This window comes from Lytechinus variegatus, chromosome 2 (assembly GCF_018143015.1).
Source record: "Lytechinus variegatus isolate NC3 chromosome 2, Lvar_3.0, whole genome shotgun sequence".
Taxonomy (NCBI): domain Eukaryota; kingdom Metazoa; phylum Echinodermata; class Echinoidea; order Temnopleuroida; family Toxopneustidae; genus Lytechinus; species Lytechinus variegatus.
The window spans coordinates 32,646,193-32,667,011 of NC_054741.1; the positions used below are offsets into that span (position 1 = coordinate 32,646,193).

The 20,819-nt window shown below is 33.9% G+C and overlaps 2 protein-coding genes across 2 annotated transcripts in view; one reads left to right on the plus strand and one right to left on the minus strand.

Annotated features, from left to right (window-relative positions):
• Window positions 1–205: 205 nt before the first annotated feature.
• Window positions 206–12,127, minus strand: LOC121409747 (protein HEG homolog 1-like). Its single transcript, XM_041601653.1, has 11 exons — window positions 11,819–12,127; window positions 7,714–7,950; window positions 7,161–7,276; window positions 6,195–6,286; window positions 5,610–5,639; window positions 4,819–4,908; window positions 4,042–4,158; window positions 3,725–3,751; window positions 2,009–2,752; window positions 1,389–1,550; window positions 206–343 (listed from the first exon to the last, which is right to left on the minus strand). Exons 1-11 carry the CDS (start codon window positions 12,125–12,127, stop codon window positions 267–269), a joined length of 2,001 nt encoding a protein of 666 aa, XP_041457587.1. The 3' UTR covers window positions 206–266.
• Window positions 12,128–16,947: 4,820 nt separating this feature from the next.
• The window catches only part of LOC121407883, a 52,328-nt gene continuing 48,456 nt past the window's right edge, over window positions 16,948–20,819 (plus strand). The window contains exon 1 of the mRNA XM_041599119.1: window positions 16,948–17,031. The gene's annotated coding sequence lies outside the window, so the exon portion shown is untranslated. The remainder of the gene's footprint in view (window positions 17,032–20,819) is intronic.

Below are 20,819 nucleotides of genomic sequence, written 5' to 3' on the forward strand. Positions count from 1 at the left end.
CTCAGTATGTATCGTATTCGACATCACTTTTCGTGTAATTGCCAGATGTAATTTAATACACAAGAGATGTTAGAGAATCGCGTACTCTCTAAATTGTTTTCGATTATGAAGAAATCGAAAATAATTATGATTGAAAATATTACTCAAGAGATTTATGTATTAATTTTCTTCTCAATTTCAATCTTATGGATAAATTTCGAATCTAACAAATCTATAATTTTCTCTTAAGTGATACATGTTTCATCACTGAAAAATAATAACGATTATCATTTCGATTTATTTACCATATAGATAGATGCTTGAAGTGTAATTTCAACTCCATATTGGACTTCCGACTCTAAATCTGCATGAAAATGAAATATAAAATTTAAAGACAATACAGTTACATGTGCAATAATTGAATAAACTTCACACAATTTTCAAAGGCTTTAATTTGTGTCGTCATTCTAGATGCAGATGACAAAGGGTTAGCGCGAAACTCATATCTCTGATCGTCGTTGTATGATTTTATGTTATTTTTACGAGCCCAAATATTGGACAAGAGAGTATTTGAATGTTTCTTTTTTTTAATAAACTTTCTGATGTTGTCATCCCTCTCCCTTTATCGGTGATAGCTGGTGGAATTAAGAATTTATAAAGGTTATTAGTTACAACATTCTCATGCAATTGCAGCATGTCTTAATTAATTAAAGCTCCAAGAACAGAGACAATTATCAGGTTTATTGGCTCTCAGTAACTCAATCCGCAGACACTAGGACGCAATCAGCCTTATAATTATATTGCGCTTTTTTCATTAGATCATTGATGTTTATATCAAATTTAATTGTGTGGTATTATGTAATTTCAAAACTATAATCACAAACTACTTAAGAGATGGGAGTGTTTGATGCCTTTCTGAGTATAATCACCGATGAAAACTGTATTTCCACAAAAAAAAATAATATTAGATTGAATATAGTGTATAATCGTGTTTGATTTATTTCATTCAACCTTTTCAGCTCAGATAGAATGACTACATACATATCCAGATGTATGTTATAAATTCAAGAAGTAGGTAAAGTTATTTCCACAAAAAATAATATTAGATTGAAAATAGTATATAATCGCGTTTGATTTAGTTCATTCAACCTTTTCAGCTCAAATAGAATGGCTACATACATATCAAGATGTAGATTATGAATTCAAGAAGTAGGTAAAGTTTATTTCCACAAAAAATAATATTAGATTGAAAATTTATTGAAAATTTCTACAATATCAAAAGACTTGTTTTATAATTATACGAGAGTAACAGTTTCACTGCAAATTTTATTTGCTATCTCGACTAAAAAGGATCGTTAATAAGTAGACCTGATGACATGACCAAATTAAAATTAATCCAGAGAACTTACTTTGACATGCGTCTCCCTGATATCCATTGGCGCATCGACAAGTACAGGAAACTTCTTCAAACGTTCCGCCATTTTGGCAGATGATGTCATCACATCCAGCATTGGTAACAGCAGAGACTGTGGTACTTTCACCGTTATTTTGACCGGTAGAAGAAATCGATACTGTCATTGGTTGGTTCATTGACAAATTGAAGAATAAAAAAAAAATCTTTTGAATCAGTAAGGTTACTGAACATATTAAAAGTAAATGATAGTTTAACATTTTGGGGATGGTTGTCGTGATGAGTAATGCTTGGGGTAAGGTTGTATTGGGAACGTGAATATAAGGAGGTCCCTGAATTTTATACGAATGAATAATAAGGATTAACATTATATATCTCTCTAAATTGTATTATGACAAGCATTTTCCAGACAAGTGAAAGCTGTGTATCTTGTAAAATGAGGATCCCTGCCTAAACTATTTTTTTTCGTCAACACGTTCTAAATTGTTGTTCCTTAAGTTCACAGTTGATTAAAATCTATGTTGATTGGAGTTTCAGTCATCTGCTTGAATCACATTTACCAGATCGTATAAAAGATAAATCAACGATGGTGCTTAACATTCTAAATCGAAAGATCACCTTCAGTGGTGGAGGAAAATGTCAACGGTGGCGGTGTCGTCTCACTAGCAAACGTTGTTTCGTCACCCATTAAAGCTGAAGTCGTCATCAAATGAGACGTTGTGCTCAAGGTTTGTGTTTCAACTGCGCTCATTGTCGCTGTCGACGTCATGGACGGAACAGAAGTCGAGCCATCCTCTTGATTAGGACTGCTTGCCGTCGTTGACGCTGTCGACGTCATAGAATGGACAGAAGTCGAGTCATCCTCTTGATTAGGACTGTTGGTCGTCATTGTCGCTGTCGACGTCATGGACGCAACAGAAGTTGAGCCGTCCTGTTGATAAGGACTGCTGGTCGTCATTGTCGCTGTCGACGTCATGGACGGAACAGAAGTCGAGCCGTCCTGTTGATAAGGACTGCTGGTCGTCATTGTCGCTGTCGACGTCATGGACGGAACAGAAGTCGAGCTTTCGTCTTGATCAGGATTGCTAGTCGTCTTTGTCGCTGTCGACGTCGTGGCCGAAACAAAAGTCGAGCTGTCCCCTTGATTAGGACTGCTAGTCGTCATTGTCGCTGTCGACGTCATGGACGGAACAGAAGTCGAGCCGTCCTCTTGATCAGGACTGCTGGTCGTCATTGTCGCTGTCGACGTCATGGACGGAACAGAAGTCGAGCTGTCCCCTTGATTAGGACTGCTTGTGGTCATCGACGAAAGAGTCGAATTAGTGGATACTTGTGCAGTAGCCATTTGTGTTGTAGAAGAACCTGGTAGGCATAATAATAATAATAATAGCCAATTTTTATAAAGCGCTTTTCCCAGAATGGCCCAAAGCGCGTTACAGCATATTATTACCCCGGTCATTGGATTCATTTCAATCAAGCACGAAAAGTGCACAATTTCCACTCCCTGGGGAGCATTCCTTGCATTCGTCGCAGCCACATTATGGCGCTGGCAAAATCAAACATACAATATCTTTCGCATCCTACCGGGTACCCATTTAGCACCTGGGTCGAGAGTGGCAAAGCGTGGATTAACGCCTTGCCAAAGGACGCTAGACCGCGGTGGGATTCGAACACACGACCCTCTGTTTACAAGGCGAGAGTCAGAACCACTACACCACGGCTCTTCCACACTATGAATAAAAGGCTGGCATGAAGAGCTTCAGTTTAGGGTTGTACTTGAAATTCGATTTGACTCATAAACAACAAATGTCCCTTATTCGATTTAGATGTGATTAATAATTCACGCTTATTTTGTCCTAGCATGTCTAAACAACCAGTCTAAGGAGAAAAATATTCCAACTTATTCAGTTATTAAAAAAATTATATGTTTTGTGATTTGCATATATTATTACGATCCGTTTGTATTCTTTATTTTTCGTTCATGTTCAGATTTATCTTACCTTTTTTATATTTGCTGTTTTATTTTATTTGTTTCACAAAGTACTGCCCAATCGCTTTTAACAGTGTTTAAATAAGGTTCCATCAATCTATCATATTGAATGGAGATTTTCATTTGTCATGCTGTCACCATATTATAGTTTGCGACGATTTGTTTTATTACTTTCATTCTTACATTTAGCATATATGATTAACGTATATTCGAGATATATTTATCTGGAAATGAGAACTGAAGGGTTTGCCATTATACTCTCATCGTCACCCTCCTGTCCTAATGTTGCCAAAACCTGGCAATGAGGGCAAAATGAATTTACTGGAAGGGGACCACTCACTTACCGCAAACGAAGTCTGGGTCTGCAAGATCTATAAAAAGAAAACCAATGAAGAGCAGAAATAAGAAAAATAATCACTTAATTTATGTTAGCTTTAAAAACTGATTTTTTTTCGAGCGAGATTGCTAAATATTCTCAGAGTATTGAAATTCACCTCTTGGACAGAAAATGATTGATAAAGTATGACATGTAGAAATATATATATATATATATATATATATCAAAGAAATAATTAACAGTATTCAATTCCATTAGTAACCATTGCAAAACTGAAATTTAACACACTAACGAACTCCAGTGTAATCATCAAAATGAACTTACTGCATAGACCACACATGTATGGGCATCTTTTGGGCACTGCGTTGTGCGCGCCACAGTATTCTGGTCCTGGCCAGCCTGGGCTATTCCAGCAGTACTGGTGGGTGTCAGCACATTCAGCTAGAAGTTGTAAAATTAGAAAATGAAACTACTAAAGAAAGTGGCACTAAATAAAGAATAGTATTAATACCGCCCACTCCCCTCTTGAATAAGGAGACATAAACGCGTGTGGTATAGAAGGTTTATATTGTTTTTCCGATAAGTGAGTTTCTTCCTGTTTTAGCTTGATGATCAATTAAATTTCTATTAATGTGGAGATTTGAATGAATTTAAATGGTATCATTGAATATGGAATAAAAGGGGAAAGATATTGCGAATATTGATAGAATATTGAGCTTGATGAGAATACGAATATCACAGAAAATCTGATGAAGCTGAATGGATGACGATGGCATGAAATATATACCAAACACTCTATATGCTTAAGAAAATTTGAATTAGTATAAAAGATAAGTTATTGATTGCCGTGGTTTGATTTTTTAGCAATCACTACGTAGGGCCTACCTGGATATCGAATTAATATCAGATTAATTGAAAAGATTTATCCGAGTGATATATTAAAACGATCACTTTATTTACAACAATCGAGTATGTTTACAAATTTGGCTATTGCGCGCTTTAGTTAACCAGTTGAAAATACTGAAATATTGGCTATAGAAGACAATAGGTTAATATATTAATAGATATCGATTAAATATTAAGTCAATCAATTTTATTTACTCGAGCAATCAGTGCCGTACCATCCGTCCTGGCATTCACATGTACAGTTATTTGATATTGTGGCGCAGTTCTCACAAGAGACTCGACACTCTGAAGAGGAAAAAAAAAACATTTAAAAGAAGTTCAAAACTATAAAACTTTTGATAAAAGATATACTATCGATTTCTAGTATGTTAATTGACACAAATGGCAGTATTTATCTCCCCTTATGTTATAATTTTTGAGGACATATAATGATTTTATAGTTCATCATTGAACATATTGGTGTTGATGATATTGATATATTGATGTCAAACTTGCTTTGTATGAAACTGATGTTATACAAAAAGAGACTTGTAATTTGTAAACATGAATATGATTATATATTCTTTTTATTTTGCTTGAAACAAATGCGTTTCATTTGGATCATACTACTGAAAAAAAATAAATGGAAACGAAACCTTGAATTGAATCAAACCAAATTCTCGTCACACCTTACTCTAATCAAAACCAATAATTTAATCTAAAAATGATTTATTGATCTTCAAAAGAACACAAAGTTTACAAATAAATCTTTATAATTCATATTTATACATTGATAACTATTGAAAAATTTCATTTTCGGTTTGTATCGGTGCATCCCAAGAAAGTATTAAAGAGATATCAAGACGACATTTCACCGCTCCCATTTACCATTAAATTTCGAAGTTTTCCTCGAAAGAGATTTAGACTTTACTTTAGATAGTACAAATCAAAGTCAACATTACTCCTGTCTAATCAAGATTAAGATTAATTATTGATGTTGATCTTACCACATCCTTGCTCTTCTAAAGAACATTCATCTGATAGAAAAAAAAGAGAAAAATTATTTAAAATCTTGGAGAGATTTTTTTTTTAAACTGTCAATTAGATTAGTTTATTACCCCCCCCCCGAACAATTTCATAATATCTAACTGTATTTTTCTTTCATTCCCATTCTACGCAAAGTTGTTTGTTTTGTTTTTTACTTTTATATCCAAGGAATTATCGGATTTTCTTAGAAAACGTTTTAAATATATATATTGTATGTTTCTACACAGCCTACCCCCCCGCCCAATCCAGAAAAGGTTCTTACCTTAATAAAATCCATTCTTAAAATCAATGGCATTGAAAATATAAGAAACTACGGAGGAAATCGAGACAAAGTAAGACTATATTGATTTACATAGTTATTGATATACATTGAAATGGTGGATTAGATAATTGGCATAACCATATATTGGAAAGTATATAAATAATATTAACAATAAGCAGTCCCTGAAATGAATGACAAATGATGCAAAAGATATTTGTTATAACTTTATAATTCATGAAGTTGTATGTCTTTTGAGGCAAGATAATTTTGGTTCGAAACATACTGCAAAGATTGTTGTAACAGAGTGCTACTCCTGAATCACATTGAGTACAGCTTGGACCGTCATCATAAGGCTGTGATCCAACGTAGTTACCTCTGATAAATAAAAGAAGGAAAAAATTGATAAAACCGTTTTTACATGTTTTATGTTCACTATTCATCTCTCGTTTTATTTATTTTTATTTTTTTATCAGTTTATAGTTCAAGAACATTTTCCCAATATCCTCAGCATTTAATAAATTATATTTTTTTGGGGGAAGCCTCTTGTCTGAATCTGAAATAGTATGAAAAATAATCCGCCTTTGTCATTATGGTGTGACATACAGGATACGTGTATCCACATATCAGTGAAATACTACTGATTCTTTAAAAAAAATAGATTCTGCCAATGTCCAATATGTTGTTGTGTTTGTCAACAAATTAAACATGTATTTTATCTATAATGTCTGTATTTCAATTGGATGAGAAAAAATACTTCGTTTTGTGGTTTATATTATACAAACTATTTTACACTCTGAAATGTAAGGATTTTAATTAGGTCCAGGTGGACTGGATCAATCGAATTTTGAAATATCAAGGGATTTAAATTTGAATCCTTTCAGATTTGGAAATGAATATTTGAAACTAAATCTCAAATTTGACTGGTTCCTAACTACAGTCCACCTAGATTTATTTTAAATCAGTTTAGATCCCTGCAATTAAGAGTGTAGACCCAACCCTAAAAAAGGAAAAACACGGTAAAAAAAATATAGCATTTTGTTCAAGCTTGTCACTCTAAAAACAAGTTGTTAAAACTTCTTTCTAATTTTTAAAAACCCTTCAACAACTTGTTTAAAAAGTGTTAACAAATGTTTAAAAAGTATAAACAATAATTTTAGAGTGACGGACTTAAAATCGTGCTTAAAATTTGGAACAGCGTATTACAGTGAAAGATCGTTACTAACAATTTTTTTAAATTTCATTTACTTACGCAGGTCCGTAGTTACATGTGATAATGTAGACATTTGTATAGTTGGAGCTTTCTGATGTAGCAAACTCACAGAGTGACCTTCCGCACCCAACTGCATAGGAAGAAGCCCATACTACCTGCATATTCAAATGGAAAACACCAACCCCTAAATTAGCATTCAATTATATTTCTTATGAGCAGCGAACAGTGAGTATTGAATCACTTTCAATTATTCTGATTTTATTATTATGTATGCACTTCCAACAAAATGGTTTTACATTCAATGAAAATTCTAAACAAAAATACGTAAGAATAAAGACATTTTTAATGATTAAAATCGTTATTTTCTATTATTATTTTATAGAATAACAAAAGCCAACGACTAAAACAAAGCAAGCGATATATATAGCTTGTTTTCTTTTATCTATTTAAAAAAAATCATGCAAAACGCATGCTTTGATACCCAATTTCGATTATCCACAGTTTATATGATACATTATTTAAGATTAAATATCAAATTGGTACCAAAAGGTTTGATGAAGTTAATAATTATCTGATCATATCCAGCTTTTACCTGGGTATAATGACCACAAACATAGCTGCATTCCGTTGTGCTGTAATCGTAGTATTGAACTTCATTGTACCAGGCCTGGACCGCCCCCGTCCCGTCGGGGGCGTTCTTCCCCGCCGACCCCAACCATAGGTTCTGCCCCAATGTACTGAATGGTGAGATGTTATCGGGTTGACCGTGGGCGAAGTAGCAGGTATCTGACCACTCTTGAGCCATGATAGCCAGGTCGTCATCCCAGATCTATAGAAAAAAAAACATTACGAATAAGTGTAAATCCTAGTTTATTGATGTTTAGGATAATATATATATATATATTATTTTTTGGGGGGAGACTAAGAAGTGTTTTGGTGGAGGCGCTTTGCAAACAAATAGAAATAAAACATTAAAAAATGGAGAAGGGGGGGGGGGTAAAGACATACTCACTGCAGTTACAATGTTAAATAAAAATTCCATAACCCAAACTATGTCATTTTCTATCAAATGCTTTAGGGCTCAAGCCCTTGCCTAAATGGCGTAATGAGCCAAAGATTTTGATGAGGGGCCAGACACAGCGCAGTGGGAAAAAATATGCATTATTTTCTTGCCTCTTTGATACAAAAAATCTAATTGTGTATAATGTATTTTGACATAATATAGAATGTAGTGTCATATTTCAATTCCCCCTTTCATTCGCCTTTATACTCCTTTTTTCCTTGGTCGTCTCAATTTTTTTTTTTTTTTGGGGGGGGGGGGGGGGGGTGGTGGTCGTGGTCTTCTTCAGGCTCCCCATCTGTACGCCAGTACCTTGCCCCTATATAATCATTCCCCTGTCAGTTTACTTGCTTTATTATATTTGCCTGTAATTCATGAAGATATTGTATCTTACAGACATACTTGTTGATATGTCGGGAAATACACGAATAAGCCTCTAGGAACGATTTTTTTTTTCACAAAATATTCTTTATAGTTTCTACATTTTAGAAAATTACTGATGATGACGACGACGACAGTGATGATGATGATGGTACCGATGATGAACTTGATGATGATGATGGTGATGATGATGATGATGGTGGTGGTGGTGGTGCCGGTGTTGGAGATGGTAGTAGAAGTGGAAGTGGCTGTGGTGTTTCATGTAAGTGGTTCATCTTAATTTGCAATAAATATCTAAAACCATTTTCCATCACAGATTTATTTTCCCCAAACCTGCCAATAAATAGAGACTTATAAATCTTGTCCTAAATCTCGTCCGTTGATGTTAACGAATTGGTGCGAAAAACATCAATTGTCTGGGGCTGGTCTGTATTTGTATTTACTCTTACTACACCATTTATTGTGACTGAGACAATGTGCTTTCAACTACCAGTCAGATACTGTGTTTGATAGGTAGGCAAACAGACACTTGAGCTAAATTTACACCTACTTAATTGAATTTCATTTATTCTGATCGTCGGGAGACAGTTTTCAGCCCAAGGACTCCTCTTATAGACACCTAAAGATGTTCTAAGGTAAAAAGCCAAATGAAACAAATGGATACATACTGTTACGTAATATAAAAGAAGACAGACCTTGGGTTCATTAATAGAAGGACACTTTTCATGTTAAACTTTTTTTATTAGAGTATCTAATATATAATACAGAATCCCACTTAATTACGATGCCATCATGCATGGCCATAGTAACTTTTAACAAAAATTTGTCATGGAGCTCTTTTCTAGTATTTATTCAAAGACGACTAACGATCGATTGAAAAATCAGTCATACCTATCTATCTATCTATCTATCTATCTATCTAACTCCCTCTTTATCTTTTTCTTCTTCTTCTTCCTCCTCATCTTCTTCTTTTTCTTCTTCTTCCTTCTTCTTCCTCCTCTCTTCTTCTTCTTACTTCTCCTTCTTCTGCTTCTGCTTCTTCTTCTTCTTTTTCTTTTTCTTTTTCTTTCTCTTCTTCTTCTTCTTCTTCTCCTTCTTCTTTTTCTTCTCATCATCCTCCATCCTTCTTATCCTTTTGAATTGAATTGAATTGAATTGAATTGAATTTATTACAGAACGTCACCGGCAATTGCCAACATTTTGTTCAAAACAAGAAAATATATATATAAACAGATAAACAAACACAAAATAGTATCTTTTGTCAAACAAAACAAAAACAAAATCAAAACAAAACATAACAAAACAACTTATATATACAAATATACACTATAAACATAGGTATTATTCGGGTACTCATTTTAACAATGAGTAAAAAAAAAAAAAAAAGCTGATGTCAAAGAGAGGACAAGGAAAACACAAGGAAAGTGGGAGAGGAAAGGGAAATAAAGAGGAATAAAGTTCGAAAATAGAGAGGGCGGGAGAGAGGAAGAGTGTGAAGAATGGCATCACATGTAAACTTATTGTGTAAGTTTTGTATTATTTTATTAATGTTTCTGTTTATCTTAACAAAGTTGATTTTTATATTTTATAATGTTATTTGTTCTATCTCTTTCTTATCTTATATGGTTTATACTCTATATATTTCGTTATTTATCATATATCACTCTATTTGTCTTTTAAAATATATCTTAATTTCAATGATGGTGGAAAAACTCAATATCAGATTAAGTCAAATCTTTGCCTTTGCCTAATTTATATCAAGAATGTTGAAGGGCAAGTTCGAATAAAAATTCATTTTCCTTTACTCAACATCGTATATGATTACAATGAAAAAAGGAATATTCATAACAACTTTATAATTTATGCAAAGAATGTGGGCGTAGACATAAAATAAATTGCTTGACCTGAGGAACTGGTTTGTAACAGTTAAAAGCTTATAACTGCACCTAAAGGATTGTAATACATCAAGATCGACTGTGAATGGTGGATTTGTATTTAATCTTAAGAATCAACTTTTAAATCAAAAGATATAAGGTCTAATCTTTTAGCTTTATATCTAAATCCACAAAGTTTAAATCTAACTGTAACAGTATTCGGTTGGTCACTATTGACAGCCGATCTGAATCTATTTAAAAATTTTTGGATTTTAGACTGTGTGAAATTAATATAATCGACAATAAAAATACCCAGTGATAATCTTTAGCTTATATATACGCCAAAGTAGGTGCAATATATTTTCACCGTCCGGCTTTTATTACAGGTATATTACCAAAATAAAATGAAATGTTATAAAACATAACATTTTCACACTTGGCTTTTCGTTTGGCTAAATACAGTATTTCCAACGAATGTTTAGAGATATTTATGTACAGTAGACTTTTAGATTTGAAAAATAATGAACATCGATTTTTTAAATCTTTTGTTTTATTTTCTCATTTATACAAACAGTAATAAATTTGAATCGTATTTGACAAAACACCGAATAAATATTTGTTCAGAAGCTTAATGAGGCACTGTCCTTTTTGTCCACGTCTCATTTTTTGCCCTTGGTAGTGAAACCTTGGGGTCATGCCCTGAAGCCACCCCCCCTCCCCATTTATATGCCAGTTGAGCTGGAATAATGCACTTTAAAAGGAGGTGATCAGTTGATGAAAATTACTAACGCCAACAAAATACTCTTCTTCTAGGAGAAGTGAACTGTATTTTAAATCATCTTTTTCTTGTTTTCCCGTTTTCCGATTAAGTCTGTATTTTCTTATTGACAGATTACGTATGTTATTTTGTATTATGTCAGATACCCTCATTATTGAGGACATTTCAGTCTTGTATTTAGTTTTTACTATTCTAGATTCCATTTTATTTCGAAACTCATTTAGCATTCAATTATATTGAAAATAAATTGTTTCCTTGTTTATGACATGTTAACAACTTGGTGCATACACTGTAAAAACTGTGGTGTTAAAACTCACACCAATTTGTGTTAATAGAGGACCACACCCTGAGGTGTTAAAATAACACCCTAGAGATTGAACATAACACCAAAGAGTGTAAATGTAACAACCATAGGTGTTGTAATAACACCTATAGGTGTAAAACTAACACCAGCAATTTAACACCGGTGTAAAATAACTGGTGTGTTTCTCTATGTACACCGATTAACACCACAGTTTTTGCTGTGGACGTTTCTGGAAGCAGTAACCAATATCCATTATATTCAAGCAGTCAAGTCTATATGTTACTGTTATCATTTTCTCACCATGAACTCCATATTGGAAGCTTCTGGGGATACCTGTCCTCTTAATTCATTATGCTTATCGACGAGTGACGCGCTCTCTTCCGACGAGAAATCCGTAGATCTACGATACCGACGTTGACTCTGGACTTCAGATGCTATTCTATCATCATTGACGTTACCTGGGAGTGTATTATCGAAGTCATCGATGCCTGTTTTATGGGCTCTTATCCCGAAGACAGGAGGGTCATCTCGAGTTCGATGTAAGGGTGGTCCAAGGATGAAACTTTCATTTGATTCGAATCCTTTGCATCTCGTCAACAACACGCTCATAATCATACCAACCAAGAAGACGAGGTTGTATATTGACATATTTTCCATCCTTTCCATTTTTTTCTCCCTCATCTGTCATCGAAGCCTGCTATTCCATCGTTTATATATCTCATCTTGGATTTCCAATAATGGGCATTTGAAAGAAGACTCCTGCAAAATCCTTTTTGATTAAACAGTGATCAACCCGTCTTCATTCGGGTTTCTCCGATTGATTCGAATTTGGCATGAGAGCCCTATAAGTGTAAATAAGTAATCTAATTGTTTGAAGAAACCAACGGGAGTTTGTCGACAATAGTCCTCGAAACTTTATCTTGACACTTGTTACCAAGACCAACGGATATTTTGGTGAAACATGCATGCACTGCTGCCGGCAGAATATATAGATTACCTCATGCGTAGATGGCGCTCCTACCGTATGTGCCTTAGAGTACCTACATACCTACATAAAGAATGTGCCTTGCACTGATGGCAGTGATGCAGCCAAAAGTATGTCTTTGCCCCGCCTTCATCTAAGTCCTACAAGATCTAAGATCTACAAAGGCTTATAAACAATTTGAAGAAAGAGCATCATGATTAGGCAGACGGTATAAGGAAAATCACATTCTTCGAAATTTCCCTATATGCTAATATCAGCTACCTCAATCAGAGAAAGACTTGATAACAAAACTTCATTATGAACAAAGACAGTGGCGTAAAAATACGGGGGTTGGTATGGGGGCCGTGCCCCCCCCAAAAAAAAAAAAATAAAAAATTGGCTGCCCCCCCAGAAATAAACGGGGAAAAGGAGAAAAAGAGGGAGAAAGGGAGAGAAACGTAGTGGGAAAGAAGAAATTATTGTTCATTATAATGTTAGATTATATTTTGATTATGTAATGTTACATTACATAAAAAAAACAATTTAATAACTTTATGAAACATAATTTGCTCAGGGCCTATGTCTACATTGTTCCTGGTGCTTGCATTGTCTGTTCAACGAGATATATAATCCTGTTGTAGTAAAACCTCCCGTTTTCAAGTCAATACTACATCAAACATATTTCCTCGCATTTCGACCTATTATTGTTTTATGTAGTGACATATGCTTCTTTTTTTCATGACTACTTAAAGTGATTGCCACATTTTAAGGTCTTAGTATAAAACATTTCCTGTCCGCGCTTACGTTCGCAGTAGTGGATTGGTGAGATATGTCTGCTCTTCATGAATTCCTAAAATAAGTCCTTAAAATGTCCCTTTTTCTGATCTGAATATAAAACATTTAATTGTGCGCTTCGCGCTCACATCATTTGGTTAGTGAAATACGCATGGTCTTCGTGAATTCCTAAAAACGAGCCTTAGAATGCCCCTCTTCAGGTCTGAAATTCTTAACTTTTCAGCTCGCGCTCGCAATATTTGATTAGTGAGATGCGTATGATAATCATGATTACATTTACTACAAAAAGTGCTTCATGTGTCTAGATCGGATGTAATTCTAACAAAATCAGCATGCGTTTGGCACTTGCTTTAGATGACTATGGTGAGATATGTGTACCCTTAATGTATTCCTAAAAAAAATAATAGTCCTTAAAATATTTGCATAATTTAGTTAGTGAAATACCTATGGTCTTCGTGAATTCCTATACAAACAAGCCTAAAAATGTCCCTCTTCAGGTCGGAATTTCCAAAATTTTCTGCTCGCGCTTTGCGCTCGTAATATTTGATTAGTGAGATGCATATGTTAATCATGATAACAATGACTACAAGTGCTTCATGTGTGTAGATTTATATAATTCTATTAAACAAAATCAGCAAGCACTTGGCACTGGTATTGAGTTGAGTTTGAGTTTGATGTTTTATTATTAAAAAAAAGTATAAGTAACAAAACATTGCGAAACTGAAAGTTTTACAAAGGTATTAAATGGATAAATGGGACCAGAAATGCTATTTGTGTCTGGTACCATTAACACATATAAGTAGCACAACAATGAGAATACAGTATGATATACATATGAATAAATGTTAAATACATACTCAAGCTACTAACTATCCAACATCGATTACACTTTGTAATTCCGAATTCCGTAATTACGAATGTATGCGCCTACATCTTGCGTAGAATATATTCTGTGATTAAATGCAAAGCTTTGGTATCATAACTAAATAAAATGAATTATTATCAAACATAATGTTTACAAAAAAGGCAAGAACCTTGGTTAAAAGTTCAAAACAATAATTTCACTAACATTTGAGATATAGAGAGTTTTACGAAACTAATGATAATACAATATAATGAATAAACATAAATAAATGTTGAATACATACTTAATCTAATGAATAAGCTATTCTACATCTAGTGTAAAATATATTTTGTGATTAGATATAAATATACATGCTTTGGTATCTTAACTACACAAATAGATAAATGATCATCTAACACAATCTTTATAAAAAAAAGAACCTTGGTTTAAAAAACAAAACAAAAACTATTATGCGTATGTTAATCATGAATTACTTTAAGTATAATGATAGGTATTAGATGACTATGGTGAGATATGTCTACTCTTGATGGATTCCTAAAATATAGTCCTTAAAAATATTTAAACTTGTGCTTCGCGCTCGCATTGTTTGTTTCAGTTAGCGAGACAGGTACATACCATGATTATAAAAATTTGCTTGTAATGTCCCTTTTTAGGTCTGAATATCAAAAAATTTCAGCTCGCGCTTGGCGCTCTCATTATGTTACCAGTAAAATACATATCCGTTAAATGGCACTGTCTTTAAAATGCCTCTTATTTGGTCAGTATACCTGGCAACTTAGCGCGCTTCGCGCACTCACTAAGTGACTCAAAATTTTTGCTGGTGCCCCCTCCCCCAAGGCCGTTACCCACGGTACGCCACTGAACAAAGACTTTGTCATGCTAATTGTTTAATAGCTCGTTTTTTTTAAATAAGCTTTATGTAGTTTATGTTAATGCTACGATAGGCAACCATTATATATTTGGTAAAATTATAGAAATAATTTATCTTATTAGGTGTCAAATATGAGGGCATAACCTGACATTCATGGAAACGTGATTTTCTGATTTCATGAGTGAAATGTGATGAGATGAAAGAAGAGAATAAATCTATACAGTCATAAAATTAATTGTACTCCCTAAAATTGTTTAAAAATGACCAAGTAGTGAACATATACATTTGAAATGTTAGATTTTTTCAACATGCTATAGATTCAACGCTATGATGTTTGGATTTCGTGCAACTTACAACAATGTTTCCAAATTCTGGCTTTTTTATCCATAATTATTATCCGGGAGACCTACCTTTCCGGGGGAATTTCTGGAAATCAAAAATTCAAGATAGTTCCAGGTTATCTGAATATAAAAAAGATATACAATATTTTGATTTCAGTAGTCATGATGTAATGTAATAATCAGGCGCGGATCCAGGAGGGGGCCGAGCCGGCCCCGCCCCCCTATTTTTTGACAACCTGCAGAAAAAAGTGTACTCTTTATCTTAATAGTAACTAAGAAAAACAAAAAGAAAAGTAAGAAAGAGGTATTATACCCATGATGTGCAATTTACAGCCTCGTTAACGGCCGGCCCGACCCCGAAAGGAAACAAGAAAAAGATGAGGGAAAGAATTGAAAAATAGACTTTATATAAAAATTTTCGCTCGTGCTTCGCGCTCGCATTGCCTGTGTAATGAATCCCATTTAAGAGGATTAAATGACACTTCATATATCCAGTTCTGAAATCAATTTGCACACAATATTTTAGCTCGCACATCAAGCTTTCATTATTTTGTTTGATTTACACAAATTGTTATATCAAAATTTTCAGCTCGCGCTGCGCGCTCGCATTGTTTGATTTGTGAGATACCTATCCTGTTTGGAAATTCTTGCCAAAATTTGTCAAAATGCTTCTTTATTATGTCAGTATAAAAAAAATTAAGCTCGTGCTTCGCGCTCGCATTTAATTGTTTGAGACACACAGCTTGTTGTTTATTTAAATAAAAACGCGCTTAGACTGTCCAGTTTTCAGGTCGGAATATCAAAAATTTTGAGCTCGCGCTTCGCACTATCATTATTTAATTGGTGATACTTGTATCCTCTTCATTAATCACAACTTGAAAAGGTCCTAATTGAGTCCCTTTTCACGTTACTATAATAAAATTTCTGCTCGCGCTTCGCGCTCGCATTGTTAAGTTTGATACTTATCTTTGTTCATGATTATAAAATCTGCTCAGAATCTTCAGTTCTGAGGACATAAAATATCAAAGAATTTTAGCTCGCCCTTCGCGTTCGCATATTAAGACCACATGAGATACCTTATCTTGTTTCAATAAAAACTAACAGTCTTTAGTTAGGATTATCCCCTGAACCCCCCCCCAAAAAAAAAAAAAAAATCAGATTATAGCGGCCAATCGAGAAAAATGTTGATGAAAATATTTTAGGCTCCCCCCTATTGGCGAAAGCTGGATCCGCCCCTGATAATTCGCCCAATTTTGGAGCTCAAAGTGTTTCCGTTCGCGCTCGAGCTATGAGCTTTTCGCCTATTTCAGGAGGTGGCCGGCTAAACAAAAAATGAATTCTGGTAACTAAGACTTCTATATCATTGTCGAAAGTCTGTTTGAAAAAAATGTGACAATTCAAGGAAATCCCACTAAATATGTGGGTTTAGTTCCAGGATATTTTTTTCCACTGTAGGCCTATATATTCTGTCGATGGCACATATAGGCGACAATGGTTTTGATGAAAGCAGACGACATGATTACGGATCTGCCGCCATCAACGGTGAAATGGTAAAGAACTGGAGAAAATGAAACTTGACGTGCTGTCTGCGGAATTTGAGTCAACTCTAAGTAAAAAATCCATATATCTGCAGTAAATTTGCCATCACAACTTACGAATAGCAATTAAATGTTTCTGGTAAGTACATTAGCTTTTAATGATTTTGAAACATAACAGTTTAAGTATGAGTAGTCATTCAAAAATGAAATTGTATGTGCCCTAGTAGTAGGCCTAATATAGATCTTAACTTAATTGGACACCATTCCCTGCTGGCTGCACCCCCTGGCCGCGGACGCGGTACCGGCCGGGCGGGCCATTCGACCATTCGGTCGATTTATTCCAGAGTCGGAGAGCTTCGCTGCGTAGCTTGGTACTAGTACTAGTAGACAGGAACAACCGTCGTTTCTGGGGATTTATTCAACAATTTCTGACATTTTACTATAATTCCCCATTCACCGACAGTACTCAGTAGTGTGTTTGTGCGAGCGTGCATGTGTAATCACTAATCATTTCTTCCAATTCAGCCTTTCAGGCGCAGGGTTGGCGATTTTTTTTATTTTTTTAAAAAATCGGATTTTTAAATTTAAATCAGATTTTTTTTTATTCAAATCAGATTTTTTTTATTTTTTAGAAGTTCCTTCTAAAAAAGAGTAATTATCCCCCACCCCCTTACTCTTACAATGACATCAATATTGATGTTATACATATGTACATTTCACCCCTAATATTGTTCTTAACCACATATTTTGTAATTAAAATCCAGTAAAAATGGACAATTAAAAATAAATTTGAGGAATCATGTATCTGAACTTAATCATACATACCCTATGAAGGAATATTCCATAGGGAATTCCCAGTGAGTAGAGAAAATTCCCCTCTGGGATTTTTCATTCAAATATTTAAAAAATCCAAGAGAAAAAATCCCTTATCAAAACTGCCAACAAACCTTTTGCCAGTTACTAGTATTTATGTATATTGTAAGAGAAATAATTCAAATCAATGATTTTTTTTCAATTAGTCACAGCTTTACAATAGACTAGTCAAGGAGAGATTACAACTTTATATGTTTAGGATCTTTTTAGTTTGATAAAAAAAAATCTCTTGCTACAGATATAGATGCAAAACTCTCAGTTTTGGAGAACAATATAAGAGATAGCTTAGTCAAAGGGTGACTATACTTTTTTTTATGATACTGTGATTTTTTACATTAATCTACAATTTTTATTCCCATATTCTCTACAAAAAAATCTGTTTGATCCATGAAGTATGAAAAAAAATCTACTTACTTTTAACTTAAAGGATAAAAACTGCAAAACTGCTTAAATTACAACATATGTATTACAAAAAAGAAGTATTTTATTTTAAATGAGACACAGCTTACAACTGCCAATGATTGTAACTGAAGTACCTGCATCTTAAAGGGAATCCAGCCTTGGCCATAGAATGTTGTGTTGGAAAGGAGAAAAATGAATTAAACAGAATGGTGAAAGTTTGAAAGAAATCGGACAAGCAATAAGAAAGTTATAGCTGCTTTAAAATTGAGATCACTAATACCATGTAGATATCAAATTGGCAACTGGGTAAGTAAATTATGACAAGGGGCAAGGACAACTTTCCCATAGGCCATGTACTTTATTATCAGGGATTTGTGGTTTTCTCCTAATTACCCATTCCCCTAGGGCAGTAATCTAAATATAACCCAGGTAGTATATTGTTTAATGTCCTCATGAAAGAAAAATACAATTTGAAATAAAAATTTTGGGGAAAATGACATTTTAGCCATAATATGTATTGAAGTACATGGAAGAGTAGTCCTTGCCTTACATCACTATGACATCACATAAGCGGCCAATTTGAAGTCTCCATAGGTATAGTGATTACCAATATTTACAAATTTTAAAAATTCATAACTTTCTTGTTATTTGTCCAATATTGTTCAAACTTTCACCTATCAACTTGTCTGATTTTTCTTTTTCTTATAAAAACAAGTTTTTATTTGGGTTGGATTCCCCTTTAACATTTGTATGCAGTGTTAAATGTTTATTCTGAGTTTTGCAAATTGTTGTTATAGAGCTCTTTCCATTACATGCAGATACAAAACTTCCATTATTTGTAGCACTGAACATAAAATGGGCTGCAGTGACTTAAAAGGTTTATAAGAGAAAGCTTTTCTCAACATTCAAATTATGACTGTACTACATTATGTTAATGTGATTTTTATAATTATGTTATTTAAAACATCAAATGTATGATAAATGTAACAACACGAAATAAGAGGCATGTTAAATATGTTGATTACATGCAGGTATCATTTTTTATTTTACATGACAGAAGTACATGTAGTTATGTGTAGGCGAAGGATCAAAACTGGAAAACTGCCAACAAACCTTTTCTCATTGACTTTTATACATTATATTTTTTTTACAAACTGCTCTCTGAAAAGTCTTTGGATTATGTGAAAACTTTATGTTAAGAAAGAAATTGACTAATAATAACTGACAAAGAAAGTAAAATTTCAGAAGAAAAACTCGACATAATTTACAAAAAATGAGTACCTATTGACAACATACATCTGTAGTTTTTAAGGAATTACCTGATTTTATTTTATATTTGATTTTAATTTGTTTTAAGTAGATATGAAGACTTTGTTGATCTTTTGTTGATATAAAGTTCATTCAAAGTTATTCAGTTGACTTGAAGAATTAAAACTGCATTGAACAAATACTTTGTCCATGATTTGTACATTTTTCAATGGAAGTGATTTAAATAAATGATTTAAAAAAAAAAATCCATGGTGATTTAAATCGCGATTTAAATCATGATTTAAATCAATGTGATTTAAATCCGCCAACCCTGCTTTCAGGCGACTGGTAGACAGGAAATTGATAACCGTCTTTTTTCTGGGGATTTATACAACAATTTCTGATATTTTACTATCATCCCCATTCACCGACGGTAGTGTGTTTATGTGAGCTTGCATGTGTTATCACATTCTCCCTTTTGTCCATTAACTGTCCAGATTTCGATGTGCTTTTTTACATCGAATTTACACTACATCAACTACAAGATATCAATTTATAATATAATATAATAGGGCGTAACTAGCAATGAATAAATGTCAAAGAAATATATCAAAAGGTATGAAAATGGTACTTTACCGATGTTTACTTGCAACTTGGACACCAGAATCACTCCCAAAATAGCAGCCAAAATTACAAACGGCGAGTGCATCAACAATTTACGAATGTGATATTGATATTGCTTTCGATATTAAGTATTATGCGGTCTGCTCCACATGCGAGCTAAACCGCTACGATCACAGGTAGCAGACGACATTCGATATAATGAGACATTAAAAAGTTAATAACGATAATGACGTCATTCAAGATGGCAACTTGCAAGAAAAACCATCAGCTCAGGTGAAAATGTCTAAGATGAAAGATTTCTCGATAATCCAGAGGATTTTTATCAATAACTCCGGTCCAAGATACGCAATTACTTATATTTCCCTGATAATGGAAACCATGAAACTGTAAATTTCGCTTCAAAAATAGTTTTAAATTGCGACCTATAAAACGTTAGTTCACTTATACGTTGGCTGTACGTACGGGCCTCCAAGCTCTTCAGTCTATGTATTGGTGAGTGAGCCAACGCAGTTCAGTGGAACAACCAAAATACAGAAACTGAAGCTTTTGGTCTATGCGCTGCGATGCTCCAGAGACTAATGGGGTGTAGCAAGAAACTTGCGATCAATTGCAAGTTAATTTTCGGTCCCCAAATCAATCATATGTCTTGCAGTTAATTGCAAATTAGTGATTTACTAATTTGCTCCTTGAAACAAGAAGTTTAATCTGATTTGCTACAGCTAACGTTGATCTAGTATTAGTTGTAAAATTGCAACAGAATATTTGCAATTGGTCGCAAAT

Coding starts and splice junctions, on each gene's coding strand:
- LOC121409747 (XM_041601653.1), bottom strand. CDS start 12,127: ATGAGCGTGTTGTTGACGAGATGCAAAGGATTCGAATCAAATGAAAGT. Junction 3,752..4,041: donor ATACATGTGTGGTCTATGCA/GTAAGTTCATTT, acceptor TTCTTTTTATAG/ATCTTGCAGACCCAGACTTC. Junction 1,551..2,008: donor ATTTTCCTCCACCACTGAAG/GTGATCTTTCGA, acceptor AACCAATGACAG/TATCGATTTCTTCTACCGGT.